The sequence below is a fragment of the Carica papaya genome, chromosome 7 (genome assembly GCF_054855325.1).
Source record: "Carica papaya isolate Zhongbai chromosome 7, ASM5485532v1, whole genome shotgun sequence".
Lineage (NCBI taxonomy): Eukaryota > Viridiplantae > Streptophyta > Magnoliopsida > Brassicales > Caricaceae > Carica > Carica papaya.
In genome coordinates, this window is record NC_142315.1 from 10,575,488 (window position 1) to 10,590,267 (window position 14,780).

The 14,780-nt window shown below is 34.7% G+C and overlaps 2 protein-coding genes and 1 long non-coding RNA gene across 3 annotated transcripts; 1 reads left to right on the forward strand and 2 right to left on the reverse strand.

The window, feature by feature from the left end:
• The first annotated feature begins 289 nt into the window (after nucleotides 1-289).
• Nucleotides 290-3,584, forward strand: KCS10 (3-ketoacyl-CoA synthase 10). The gene is made up of 3 exons (XM_022038694.2): nucleotides 290-749; nucleotides 847-1,472; nucleotides 2,778-3,584. Exons 1-3 carry the CDS (start codon nucleotides 336-338, stop codon nucleotides 3,346-3,348), a joined length of 1,611 nt encoding a protein of 536 aa, XP_021894386.1. The 5' UTR covers nucleotides 290-335; the 3' UTR covers nucleotides 3,349-3,584.
• LOC148252952 (uncharacterized) lies at nucleotides 3,521-6,996 on the reverse strand. Its single transcript, XR_015813725.1, has 2 exons — nucleotides 6,730-6,996; nucleotides 3,521-6,653 (listed from the first exon to the last, which is right to left on the reverse strand). It is a non-coding gene; the product is annotated as an uncharacterized LOC148252952 (long non-coding RNA).
• Nucleotides 6,997-7,588: 592 nt separating this feature from the next.
• Nucleotides 7,589-13,031, reverse strand: LOC110812038 (hydroxyproline-rich glycoprotein family protein). Its single transcript, XM_022038695.2, has 2 exons — nucleotides 8,574-13,031; nucleotides 7,589-7,897 (listed from the first exon to the last, which is right to left on the reverse strand). The coding sequence occupies exons 1-2, from the start codon at nucleotides 9,740-9,742 to the stop codon at nucleotides 7,849-7,851; spliced, it is 1,218 nt and encodes a 405-aa protein (XP_021894387.1). The 5' UTR covers nucleotides 9,743-13,031; the 3' UTR covers nucleotides 7,589-7,848.
• Nucleotides 13,032-14,780: the final 1,749 nt, after the last annotated feature.

Below are 14,780 nucleotides of genomic sequence, written 5' to 3' on the forward strand. Positions count from 1 at the left end.
ACATATATATATATATACATACACGTACAAGCTTGAGAAAATAATATACCCTTTTACTTACATATTTTTCTCTTCTTGAGTCACTCATACTTAAAGAAATCTCTTTAGGAAAATATCATAAAGAAAAAAGATCAATTTTCAATAAATGAAGAATTAAAGCCATTGAAAACTCTTCAACTACATGCACGTCAAGTAGTTGAAAACATTTACTCCACTCCCACCAACCTCCTTCATTATTTCATTACAACTTTTAGCTACCTGTACCACTCATTACACTTTTCAGTCTATAAAACTATATTGCATTACCCATTTCTCAACTTGTGATCGACAACCATATGGCAAGAAGTGAACAAGATCTATTGTCGACGGAGATTGTCAACCGTGGGATCGAGTCATCGGGTCCAAATGCTGGATCCTTGACGTTTTCAGTTCGGGTCCGGAGAAGGCTGCCGGACTTTCTACAGTCGGTGAATCTCAAGTACGTGAAGTTGGGATACCATTATCTGATAAATCATGGCATATACCTGGCCACCATACCTGTGCTGGTGCTGGTTTTCAGTGCTGAAGTTGGAAGCCTTAGTAGGGAGGAGCTATGGAAGAAGCTTTGGGAAGATGCTCGTTATGATTTAGCCACCGTGCTTGCGTTCTTTGGCATCTTTGTCTTCACACTCTCAGTTTACTTCATGTCACGTCCTCGCTCTATTTACCTCGTTGACTATGCATGTTACCGTCCTCATGACGATCTTAAGGTACAAATTTATAGATGTGGTAATTTAAACGAATTCTTGGTAGGTGTTTTTCTCTGTAAGAGATTGTTTTATGATTGATTTTTCTCTGTAATTTCAGGTGACAAAAGAGCAGTTCATAGAGATGGCGAGGAAATCCGGCAAGTTCGACGAAGGAAGTCTTGAATTCCAAAAGAGAATTCTCCAATCATCAGGGATAGGAGACGAGACGTACGTGCCAAAATCACTAATGTCAACCGAAACCTGCACCACCATGAAAGAAGGCCGGCTTGAAGCTTCAACAGTCATGTTTGGCGCACTTGATGAACTTTTCGAGAAGACGAGAGTGCGGCCAAAGGACGTCGGAGTACTCGTGGTGAACTGCAGCATCTTCAACCCGACACCTTCACTGTCCGCCATGATAATCAACCATTATAAAATGAGAGGCAACATCTTGAGCTACAATCTTGGTGGGATGGGTTGCAGTGCCGGTATTATTGCGGTGGACCTGGCCCGGGACATGTTGCAGTCTAACCCAAATAATTATGCCGTTGTGGTCAGCACCGAGATGGTGGCTTACAATTGGTACCCGGGTCGTGATCGGTCCATGCTCATCCCCAACTGCTTCTTTAGAATGGGCTGTTCAGCTGTTCTACTATCAAACCGCTGCCGTGACTACCGCCGGTCCAAATACCGTCTCGAGCACATTGTTCGCACCCACAAAGGTGCTGATGACCGCAGCTTCAGGTACTTGCTTAATAATATCTGTTGTTCGGTTTTATTTGAATTTTATTTTAATAAAAATTTATATCATTATATAACATCCATATAAAATATATATATATATATATGATTCTTTTTTAATCTATAAATTCTTACATGAAGAATTATTAATTGAAATCTAGTTTTTCAGTTTGATGGTAATTAAACAAATTTGGGTAGGAACGAAAGCAAAATTATTATTTTTCTAAGACACTCTGGTAAATCTCTGCAAGTTTTATGTAAGTTTGACTTTCTTCGTTTATAATCTGTGTTAATCGGTTTTTGCCTTAAAAACGTATGTTTAATGATTTTGAATTCAATGTCAATTTAGTAAATTTAAATGATATATGAGTCCCACAGCTAAAAGATGTATATATATATATATATATATACATATGTACTTTATTGTACTTTTGTATGTAAGTAACAGCAGAAGCTTACCTATCAGCTCAGAGCTTATAGCTAGAGACGATAAATGTATATATATATATATTAAGCAATTACTTTATAAAAAAAAAAATTAAGATATTTTTTTTAATGATATCTTAATCAATTAATTAACAAATTTTTTGAGTTAAAATTTCATTAATAATAGATGCTGCAATTGGGTGGGACGAGCTGTTCCAAATACTAAAATTATTAGCCTTTGAGTTTTATTTAATTATTTAATATATAAACTGAATGTTATTGGTAAATTTTCCATAAATATTTTTGGAAATTAAATATTATTTGTTTACAATTTATTCAAATATTTATATTTATTTTATGTAATAATGATTTTTTTTATAAGATAATAAAATATAAAATATAAAAGAATATATATATCTTTCACTTTTTTTTCGGGTCTATTAATAAAATTCATATATATTTTACTTCATATATTTATGTATTAAAAATTTAATTTATATATTTATATTTTTAACTTCTTGAATCACGTGAACTTGACATTTAGCTAATTACCCCACTCTATCCGGCTCTTTTTAGGTTCAACACATGTAGCATGCATTATCTACATACAGCGTAGATATAACTTCATATATTTTATGCACTAACTAGCTATATATAGTCTTTTAATTTGGTAAATTTCTATATTTTTGTCCCTGTACATAACTCATGCGTGTGCACATTTCAACTGTAGCAAATTGATGCATATTTTATCTGTAATTGTAAAAAAAAAAAAAAAAAAAACTGAGAATTGAAATAATTACTATTAATTAAAAAAACTCAAATTCCGTTAAAATTAATTAAAAAAAAAATTCTGTAATTGTTGTTGTTGTTGTTGTTGAGCAGGTGTATTTACCAGGAGGAAGATGATCAAGGTCTCAAGGGACTAAAAGTGAGCAAAGAGCTAATGGAGATCGGCGGCGATGCACTGAAAACCAACATCACCACACTTGGACCTCTTGTCTTACCCTTCTCAGAGCAGCTCATCTTCTTCATCACCCTCCTATGGAGACATCTCTTTGGGGGTAAAAAAGCTTCTCACCCCTCATCATCTTCTGTGACAAAACCCTACATTCCAGACTACAAGCTTGCGTTCGAGCACTTCTGCATTCACGCCGCCAGCAAGAACGTGCTGGATGGGCTGCAAAAGAATCTTCAGCTCAGCGAAACCCACCTGGAAGCCTCTCGAATGACGCTGCACCGCTTTGGAAACACCTCCAGCAGCAGCATATGGTACGAGTTGGCTTACTTGGAGGCAAAAGATAGAGTCAGGAGAGGTGATAGGATTTGGCAGCTGGCTTTTGGTTCAGGCTTTAAGTGCAACAGCCTGGTTTGGCGCTCTCTGCGTCGTGTTAGAAAGCCTTCTTCAGATAATCCATGGCTTGACTGCGTTGATAGATATCCTGTGCGTCTCTGATTGATTACTTTTAGTATGTACACACACACATATATATATATATATATATATATATATGTTAGCTATGTTATGGGTTATAATATGTAAGGTGTTGCAAAACTAAGCTGGGAATGTTATAGATGGTTTCCTAGTCTTATATTAGGAAACTTGGTAACTAATTTGTTATCGGGTGATGTTTCCCTTGAACGTTTAATTTTATTTAAGCTTGGAATGGATTTTATTAAGATTAATTGTAACTGTGTAGTTGTGATCACCTTTCTCTTGAATTGAGACTCATTTTGGTCTTTTAATCAAATTCAAATCTAAGTTGAGACACACACACATATATATATATATATATATATATATACATCATCCATAGTTTCTTGATCAAATGTCTTTTAATCATCCAAATATACTAAAAGGAATGAAAAGTAAAACATTTTATCGTTACAAATATGTGTCTGCCTTGGTTAAAATAACATAACATGTGAACAATAACACACCAATATTTATACAACCACTTATATATTGCCTATAATTTTCGTTAAAATTCAAGGCCAACATCAAAAGCTCAATAGGTTTATTACCCTTTTTATAAATAACTTCACAAGTGTAGAAAATAATTAAGCACCTTATTCCTAACTTTCTAAATTTTTTTTTTTTTTTTTGTCTAATTATTTTCTTTTCAATTAATAAATACATAAAACAAACACTACCATAAAAAATCTTATAATCTAACAGATAAAATTTGTTACTAAAAATTAAAATGTACAAAAGAAAACCCAAAGGTATATGTAAAATTCTGCTAGTATAGATTCTTTTTACTAATTAATTTTTTTATGTTATTAAAAAATACATTACACAATAGAGAATTGTTAAACAAAAATCTGAAATAAATTTAACATTCTTTATTTTGCAAAACTTCAAATTCGTCTCGTAAAATTCAGAGTTGCACCTTCTTCACCTTATCAATAGTAATTCTTCAAAATCTCCCAAGTTTACTTTGTATTGGTAGCATCAACCACATTCAAGAACATAGATTCATCCAAATCTTGATGGATAAAAGCAAGGGCTTGTTAATCCTTCTTCCTTGATTTTTGTTAAAGTATCATGTTTATTTTGAGTCAATAATGTTTCATTTTTAGGTAGAGTAAAACTTCTATCTACAATATCTCGTACATCTTCTGAGTCAAGTATAACTTTCATGTGAAAACACCAACTTTCGTAGTTTTCTTTTATCAAACGAGAAAATTGGAATGAGAATGGATTATTTTTAATAATCTCTCTAAATTTTAGAGAATAAAAAAAATCAAACAATTGAGTTATTTTAGACAGTTTGAGTTTCCATTTAATTAGTTATGATTTGGTGTTGTAATTAATTTTTAGTGAATGATAACTTCAAAAACTAATCCATTCTTTTGAATAATGTTGTATTATCCCAGGTGAGACACAACTCCTTAAAAAAAAAATGTATATCCTAATCAAGAATTTTTAGGCTTAATGAGTAATTAAAACGTATATGAATATGTGTCATTTCTCTGCTAAACAATCCACAGAAGATAAGAAAACCAACCTCCAGTCAAATCATCTTCTCTTCCTGGAACAATTAGCATAACAACCAAAAATTTACACTATTAATTTGAAACACACCCAAAAAAAAAAAAAAAAGAAAAGGAAATTAATCCCAGCATTTGATAAAGGTATAATCACCAAACCTCTTTTTTAATTTTAAGCAAAAACATTTTGCATACATCTAATAATTCCCAAAAATATAACAAACGAGAACAGAGAAAAAGAAAAAAGAATTACCAACTGGAATTAGCAAAATTCCACAAAGCCATGTTGTTCTGTTCGGAGTCTTTCTCTTGGCCTCTCATTCGTATCCTCTATCTGATCTGCTTTTTCATTCATCCCACCAATCTCCCTTTCGGCTTCTCTCTCTCTCTCTCTCTCTCTCCTGCTCTTTTCTTGATCCCCAATTTTCATCTCTCTCTCACTCTCTTAGTTTCCTTCTCGGCTCTCTTTTTCATGCCTCTGTTTCCTCCTTTTTTACCATGCCCTCTTCTTCATCTTCAGCCTCCTTTTATAAGCAAAATCAGCCCACCAAACATCTCTACATCAACGGCTCCCCTTACTTAATGCTGCTCATTTCTCCATCAGCTCATGTCACATCTTCATGCCATGCCCCATCTTTTGGGGGCTTTCTCCTCCTTCTCTGGACTATCACCACCGCAATCATCACCATCTTTCCTCTCAAAACCAGAAGCCAAAATCTTTTCTTTTCATCCTATTTCACACTGCCTCCCTCTATCGCGCCAAATCTTTTCTTTACCATCGTCGGTCAATATCATTATCGTTGTTCATCCGCATCTGCCTCACTTTATTTTAGATTCCTCTTTCTAGTTCGAGTCGTCTTTCTCATCATCGAACACGCCTCTGCTTTAACCGTTCCACCCACTCTTTGGCGTTCCCAACGAAAGGAAAAAGAACAAAAACCTAAACCCTTTTTCCTATTTCAGTCTATCAATGAAGAGGACAGTAGAGGCTTTTCCAAAAACAGAAGCATTTTGGGCAAGGCTGACATTTCAGGTGGAAGAAAGGAAGAAAAAAAGATCGGGCTTGCATTTACTGACATTTCAGTTGCTTACTGGTGAGTCAGCTTATATGTCAACATTCTATGCATTGAGACATAAACAAGCTGAAACACTACTTCGATCCAGGAAAACTCCAAGAAATCCTCAAGATTAAATCATCCACTCTTACAAAGTAGGATAAAATGGATATGGAGCCCTAATAGCACAGGCTCTTATACTGTTAACTCAGACTTTAAAATGCTTCATGACAACCTAAAGAAGGGAATTCCTCCAAGTTTCAATTCAATTGGAACTTATCATGGAAGGCTAGGATCCAGGAAAGACACAGAATTTTAAAGTGGAGAATCCTAAATAAAGTCTCCCTAGCTTATAGGCTGAAGACACAAATCCAGGGCATAAATGTCTGCTATGTCATCAGGGTACAGAATCCTACGAGAATCTATTTATCAACTATCATTTAACAATCATGGTTGTATTCAGAATAGTCTCTAAATTTTCATCTCCTAAATTTATCAACAATTCAAGAGCATATAGAATACATGCTAAATATGCAGAAGCGAGATCAGACTATGAAGCACACATGCAGAGAATATTTCTTTACGCATAAATAATGATGGAGAAGTTACGGAAATGGCGAAATCAAATGCGAACAAGAAGCCTTACCGGCAATAACCTTCATCCTTACAAGTTGGCGAATGCAGTCCCCTTCCTTCATCAGGTAAATACCTACTGTAAACAAAAAAATCAACATTGATCCAACATATAATTTATTCTATTGAAGTAATCAAGCAGCAATAGTTTTTACCTGGACTCTAAACGCCAGACAACATGCTCTCGAGAAGCAAATTCCCTACAAACGATCCACTTCATGCAAAAGGTGAAGCCATCCGTCGTGCGTTAACAGCGGGTCGAACATCTAGGGTTAGCAAAAATTGTTCATAATCGAGTATCAAAACCTTTGATCTCAAATTCCATTATACCAGACTGGCTATAGAAAAACAATTGCTCTGGCCGAAGGAGCTGTTCATTTTGGACTGCGGGAGCCAAGTCTCGTAAATATTTTACAAACCATGATTATATTCAACAAAAAGAAAAATTAATTTAAAATTAATCAGAATATCTCATTTTATACTCGGTTATTCTGTATTAAACTACAACAGCCGAATATCTCCTCATAAACTATTATACAGTAGTATAATTAATTATAAAATGGTTTTAATATATATTTTTTTTTTAAAAGAAAGAAACACTACGAGTGCATTAATTTATTTAAGATTTTATTGTTGTTTGAACACTTAATCTTGAAAATGCATCACCCTTTTAATATTACTAATAGTATTTTGGGAGGAAAAAAAGAAAAAAAAAAAAAAGTTAATCGAATTAACTTTTAACTCCAATATATATATATTTTTTTTTTTTCTGAATAGTATAAAAAGATATTATGAATATATTAATGCGCTTACAAAATAATAATCTTTTTAATGTATAATAATAAATTTTATGTTTTTAACAAAATTTAATCTCATGATGTTCAAATAAATTACAAAAAAATATACCCACTACATTAGTATATTGATGATTTTAAATGTAAAATTAATAATCACGTGCAGGTCTTATATCATATTTAATAATTTTGCCCTTAGGTTAGTATCCGATCTCAAAAAAAAAAAAAAGGGTTACCCAATTTATAGGTTAGAGAAATAGGAAAAGTGTGATACAAAGTATAATAAAAACATTATTACTAGTAGTGAGTCCTGTGGAACCACACTATTATTACCCTCTCAAGAGCTTTTTGCCAATTCTAGTGCAAAAACATCTCAGCAAGCCCTCCTTATTACAAGAAAACATCCTACCCAAAATCAATATGAAACAAAAACAAAAAAGGAAACAAAGATTTGATTGACAAAAAAATAATCAATCCTTGTCAAGCTAGCCACTCCCCATCCATGCCATCAATTTCTTCAATATCCATGCTGCATCATCGTAATCAAAAATAAAACAAAAGTTAAAAGTTCATGCTCCTAACATTTAAGGAAACATATGCCACATTATATATTACATAAAAATGTATGGGGAAAAGAAAATTAAAAAAACAAAACTGGTCACCACCAACTTCCAAAACAAAAGAAATAAATAAACAAATAACAAAACATAGTATGGTGATCTTAATGCAACAACATTTCTACAGAGAAACCCCCTTGGCTCTCTGACGTGGGCTTTTTTTCTCTATTCAATTTGGATAAGAACACCCCCAACCGCTTGCAAAGTTTGATTTTGCCAAAATTCCATTGGGCACCTTCACAAATATGACAGTTCTGTAGTTTTGGACTTTTCCAATCCAAACAATCCCGTGTAATCCTAACTGCTAAACTAAAACAATACTTTAAAGAAAGAAGAAAAAGAAGAGAGACAGAGAGAGAGAAAGAAAGATAGAACCAAAATCAAAAACCTTGATTCATTTCCCAGTTCATGCAGCTCGTGGGATTGCACTAGATGAAACTTGAATTGCATGTTATAAAAAGTAAGCTCAGAGGAAGCAACATGAAAAAGGCGTATAACCATGTGACAAAAGGCATAAAATAATTATGTCATTCTTGAATAATTAAGCACCTAATATCTCATAAAGATTATACAACTCATGAACCTTACCATGGTAAGGCAGGATCTTGGAAGTAACCATCCGAGCAGTAAGCACTGAAATGTTGCTGTAAGCAGCTCTCATTTGCATTCAACCAGGATGGAAACTCCATGACCTCCTCAAACGGCTGGTACCCATCATCCTCTGCCTTCACTTCCGGCCCGACTTCCATGGTCTTCAAGAACTTGAACCACCGTGCGGAAGTTACCAAATTCATGGTGTCATTCCATTCCATCTGATGTTGCTCCCCTATTGATCTGATCTCTGCCATTTCCTCATCATCCATCACGGGATGCAGGCCACCGCCTCCACCACAGGATTCAATGGCATCAAATGTGGGAGTCATCGCCACCTCCTGTGATACGACGACGGGAGGAACTTCTTCAGTGGCAATAGAAATACCAGGAGAAGAAGATGATGATGGTGACGAGGATGAATAGATTGAAGGGTTGTTGCTGCTATGGTAGAGAGAGGTGTCTATATTGCTGAAATCATGAAAATTGAGATTTAAGCCTAAGGTTTGGCTTGGAAGGTTAAAATTGAAAACTTCAGGAACAGGCGGAGAAATTTGGGAAGTAGACCAAGAGAATGGATCAGGTGGAGGAGAGAAAGACGAGTAAGACAAGTTTTCTGCATAACTACAGAAATTGGCTGTGCTTGAGGGGTATATCCTAGGATTTCTCCTAGATTTTATCTTTGCTTCTTGTTCAAAGGATGGTGTTGGTAAAAGATCCAAGGCTTGTGATTGTTCTTGCTGTTGTTTCTGCTGCTGCTGTTGTTCACTAGCTTGTTTCATAGCAGCTCTGTGAAACTTAAGTGCAGTTACTATCTCTCTCCTAGCCTCAGCCATATTAAGAAGCCTTTCTTGGTAAGGCCTACTGGTGTGGAGTCTTCTCCTAACTTGTTTTTTGTGTTGCTGAGGTTGTTGGGGTTGCTGCGTCTGTGGGGTTTTTTCACCATAGCCATCTCCCAATTTGGTCATACTTTGGCCAGAATGATCATCAGCATCAATACAATCGGGGTCTTTGGTGTTCATGGTGTCTTTTGTTCTTGAGGAGGTTAGTTGCTTAACAAGGCTACGAATGTAAGCACCTGAGAGATGGGGTTCCTGTTTGAGCTTACTAACGTTATCAATTTCCATTTCTTGTTTGGTTTCTTGCTTTGAAGATCGACCCCTCATCTTCCTATTTCTCTTACTTTTTGGGTTTCTTCCTTATTCAACTTAGGAATGCAGAGAGGATGGTAGGGAGGATCATGGTTTTCTCTCAATATTCTTTTAGGGACAAAGTACGAAAGCCAGACAGAGGAAGAGGCTGATCCGGAGTAGTCCGGGAGGACCTCATGGGTGTTATAAATACTAGCTGGGCACAGTCTAGGGTTTTTAAATTCTTTTGGATTTTTCCCTATTTCGGCAAACAACATTTGTTACCGTTTACTTTCCTGCATTAAATATGCAGTTAGGAGGTTTCCATTACAAAACAGCCTTTCTCTGTTGACTACAAAAGATGAAATTAATCTAACAAGACCATCCGCTGATAAGATTTAACTATAAAACAATAGAAATTAGGACAGGATAGATATCCACTAAAATTGCCTTTATTATGCACATGCACTCCTAAGCTATGCATGAAAACGAGATAAGACCAAAAGGTGTGTGCTTGCATCAATACCGCCTCATCTCAACCGATTGCTTAATCATCATTTCTCACCAATTGAAAATGTTTAAAAAGTTCATTAGCAGCCATAGTAATGACATCAAAATTGTTGGAGAAAATGTGTGTAATCTCATCGATATCCACGGTAATGACATTAAATCTACAAATTTTCTAACATGATACTCTGACACCTGACAAACTAATTCTTAATCAAAAAGATAACGTTATCGCTTTCTTAAGCAAATGACTAATATTCTTCAGGAAAAATATGAATCCAAATGCTTCAGGGGAAGAATCCAAGTATGGCATAAAGGGGAAAGAAGTACTTCCTAGTTATTAAACAAAAAGGAAAAAACTGAATGATTCCTAAAAGAAACATAAACTACATGGATTCTTAAGCTGATAAGGAAGCAAGGTTCTTTTGGTAATTGGATGCAGGTTTTGAAGGCAAATTCCTGATTTACTAGGGATAACTCATATCCAAACAGCAGTTTAGGAATACATGATTGACAGCTATTCTGGTATCTTGTCTGCAAGTACGATGGGACCAGGCTCTCAAAACGTCAGCAAAAGCCTATAGGGACTGACATAAGAATCTCCATTACTGTTGCTAACTTCTTTTTTTATTTTCTTTTTTTAGGAAAAAAGAAAATTTTCCAATATTTCTGTTTAAAACAATTTGTTCAACATGATTCGAGTCTGTTGATGAAACAGAGTACTTGGACCTTTTGTAAAGGCATTCCACGGCATGTTAAAAGACAGAAATGCTCCATACCATCATCTTTTCCCTTATAATACCATTTCGCCGACTTGATGTCCCTTTTACTGAGCTTTTTCACTGCATTTTCTCATTCAAATTGGCGTGTGACAGAGCCAGAGGCATGGCTTCTATGGCCTTTAGCAGGTTTTTTCAGGCAGCAATTAGGTGAAAATAAAGCCTAGTGGAGAGAAATTTTTACTGCTGTAAATATAAACTTCTACTTCTCACAAATGATTTTAAAACTATATATTAGTAATAATAACTATAAATATTTAAATTTGGAACTAAGACTCTTGCTTGTTCCCTAGTATAAAATGTTGTCTACGTAGGAAGCAAATGTATCTTTCTAATTCCGAAAGTAATAATGCTTAAAAACAATCTCCACTAGAACCCTAAGCCCTCTTAAATGTTTAGATAAAGAGAGACACAATTTCCAAATCAAGTGTCTGGATAAATTAAAGTTTTACATAAAGAGTAGGAGTCTCACCAAATGCCTTAATCAATTAAATTCTCATAAAATCTCAACCATGTAGGATACACATTCTCAATCACGGTACTTTCAAGACCATTCCATCTGTATATCCAAGCACCAAACTCCTCCTCTACAGATTAAATTCTATACTCTATACCACCAAAACATGACCAGATAACACCCATTCTCCTATAATCATCTGGACACAAAAATGGGTATTTAATCAACCATTAGATGTTGTTAGATATTTACATGCTAGCAGTAGCTCCGTAGGTGTAAAATTTAGAATAGACAGTTTGGACAACTCAAATTATTACTACATAACAAAATAATTAATAAGGGCATTGAGCATGAATGAGTTGTCTTCACAATCCCAACTTGGCGATTGTCTTCAAGGAAAAAGGGAAAACAAACAAGATAGTTCACCCGGTTCACGGTGGTCACAGATGATCACCAAGTCAATAATGATGGTTGCTAGAGAACAAGTATCCCCACCTCCCACGTTGCCTCTAGCGTCATTTATTGTGTTTATTTTCAACGCTGTTATGGCAATATCACTAAAAAGTTTTCTAAAGACCATTCTAATGAAATTAGTATAATCTTCATTCATTCAAAAAAAAAGGGATGTGTTTGATCTTAAAAAAGATTAAATCTTTCAAGTCTAGCACTGACTAACTCCTACATGTAAATATTTCCCTGAACCAGAACCAAATAAATATTGGCAAATCACTTAAGGGCAAAGCAACATTAGCAAAACTAAAATCAGAACAAGAGATAAGCATAAAACATAAAAGAGGGGGAGAGAGAAAAATAAGGATAACCATTCCATACCCACGTCTGAACAAAAATAGAAAGAAGTATAGTAGATAGGATTAAATTTAAAAAAGAAAAAGGTTCCAGAATTGAAAAGAATATAAAAATGAAAAGAATTAAAAAAACAGAGAGAGGAAAGGGAAACAAGCCTCCTGGTGCGGGTGTGAAGTGGATAAAGATGCATATGCAAAAAATTGACTGTCTTTAGGTTCTGATGAGAAACCCAGCTTGAACCAATCCAATCCCATCACGCGCAGATAAATTGCATTGCCTCTTTCTCTCTCTCTATCTGTAGGATGAAAAAGATTGGTCTCCACCAATCACATTAGCCCACCAAATCAAAACGCTGTGAGAGTGGATTTGGCTTTTAGGGTTTTCCATTTGCCTTTGGATTCCATTCACACTAGGAAAAATTCAAAGCGGCATTGCATTGCATTCCCCATTTTATCCCTTTTTAAGAGACGAAAGCGCCCGCACAATTTAGGGGATAACAACAACAGAAGCAGCAATAGCAACAGCAACAGCAACAAACCTGTCTGTAGACGAAGCAAACACAAATATTTATTCCATTGAATGAGTTTTCTCTGTCGCTGTGACCTTGCAGGCCTGCTGCCTGCAGCACTTACTCACCATTCTCTCTCTCTCCCTTTCCCTTTCCCTTTCCCCCTCTGCCATGGCTACTCTGCTATTTTTTAAAATTTTGTTCGGGTCGGGTAGGTTAATTACAGTGTTTAATTATTTGCAAAGAGCGGCAGGCATGTGTCAAATAATTCATATATCATCTCATTCCTGTGGGGGCCCGGCAATTAACACCCATAATAAATGTTATTTTTTGTACTTGTCACTTTAAAAAAATTTAATTTCTTTGTAATTTTAATTTAATTTATTTTCATTCTTAAATTAATTTTTAAACAAATTATTAAGTTTTTAATGAAATGGTAAAGTATTTATAAGTAAAATTTCAGTCAAATAAAAAATTTAAAAAAAAAATTAAAATTTGAATTTTTCAAGAAAAAAATAATGTAAGTTTGCTCTTCTCAATTTTTTATTGCTGACTGTAAAACTTCCATGTCAAAAATATCATACTTTGACTTAAAAATTATTGTCTCTCAGTCAATTGATGTTTTGTTTAACTGGAAAAATATCCTTTAATTTTTTATTTCTAAAATTTTGTCCTTAATTTTTTTCAAATTAATATTTTTAAGTAAATTATATTTTAAAAGATTGATTTTTGAACACGTCATCGTCACATGCAGTCATATTATCACGTTGATTAATATGTTTTATTTCTAATTTTGTTAAATTTTAAACAATCAAAATCTAGTTAATTAAGGATCATATATATAATCTAGATAGAATAAATACATTCTATTTTATTTTTGTTCATTGCTTGTAAATTATTATATATTATTTTTATATTGTTGTTTATCACTTTTTTTTATTTTAAAAAATTAATAAAATTATTTTCTTACATTTTGATTTCATATAATTAGTTTGATTATTAAAATTATACAATTTATATAAAAATGCATCAATAATATTATGCCCAACTTATTGTGCTCATGAAATTACAATGATTATAAAGATTGAAAAAAGATACAAATAATTGTAGGTGTTTCCCACACAAATAACATTCATAGAGTGATTACTTTACTACTACATCAATAGGCATAGGAAGACTATCTGTTCACCTAATGACAACCCGCACGTACGAACATAGAACAAGTAGATATTTTATAATACTTTAGTAGGGTCAAAGTGGGGCAAGGTCAAACATATGAGTGGTGAGGATTAGAGGGCTCGGATGAATAGTTAGGATTTGATTTGGGGGGGGGGGGAGTATATAAAAAGAAAAAAGGGGGAAAATAGGGAGAGGTCAATCAACAGAGAATGAGGGAAAGTGAAGAAGTTGAAGGAGAGATCGATAGTAGAAGTTGAAGAAATGTACGAGTGAAGAGGATCTTACCGAGCTAGGAGGAGATGGAGGCTAAAGGTAAATAAATTTGGATACTCAAAAGTTGTTATGGTGATATGGTTTGGATTTTATGTTCAGGTTGTCTAAATGGAGGATTTCGAGTTGTGATGAAGTAAAGAGATGAGGAATGGTGAGTGAATAGAGTGAAAGTGAGGGAGAAGGAAGGAGTCGACCGAAATAGAGTTAGGTCGAGTTGTATAGCGAGATTTGGGGGCAATTTTACTGGTGAGGTGCCGATATTGGTACCGGTGGAGATGAATACTGGTGCGCCAATATTGCCGATTGTGGATAGGGAGGTTGTGCATCGATACTGATGCTAGTATATGATATATGTGTGTGTGACAAAGTGAAGGTCGGTGTGTGTGTGTGTGTGTGTGTGTGTGTGTGTGTGTGTGGTTGTATATTGCTGGTGTATGTGTGTGGTCGAGTGAAGGCCGGTGTGTGTGTGACCGAGTGAAGGTCGATCTATGTGTGGCCAAGTGAAGGTCAGTGTGTGTGGCCGAGTGAAGGTCGGTGTGTGTGTGGCTGTGTACTACTGGTATA

What these genes read in the sequence shown, in the direction of transcription:
- KCS10 (XM_022038694.2), top strand. Translation starts at nt 336, where the DNA reads ATGGCAAGAAGTGAACAAGATCTATTGTCGACGGAGATTGTCAACCGT. An exon ending in GTCCTCATGACGATCTTAAG is followed by an intron (nt 750 to 846) that starts GTACAAATTTAT and finishes CTGTAATTTCAG; the next exon opens with GTGACAAAAGAGCAGTTCAT. An exon ending in GCTGATGACCGCAGCTTCAG is followed by an intron (nt 1,473 to 2,777) that starts GTACTTGCTTAA and finishes GTTGTTGAGCAG; the next exon opens with GTGTATTTACCAGGAGGAAG.
- LOC110812038 (XM_022038695.2), bottom strand. Translation starts at nt 9,742, where the DNA reads ATGAGGGGTCGATCTTCAAAGCAAGAAACCAAACAAGAAATGGAAATT. An exon ending in CAAGATCCTGCCTTACCATG is followed by an intron (nt 7,898 to 8,573) that starts GTAAGGTTCATG and finishes ACGATGATGCAG; the next exon opens with CATGGATATTGAAGAAATTG.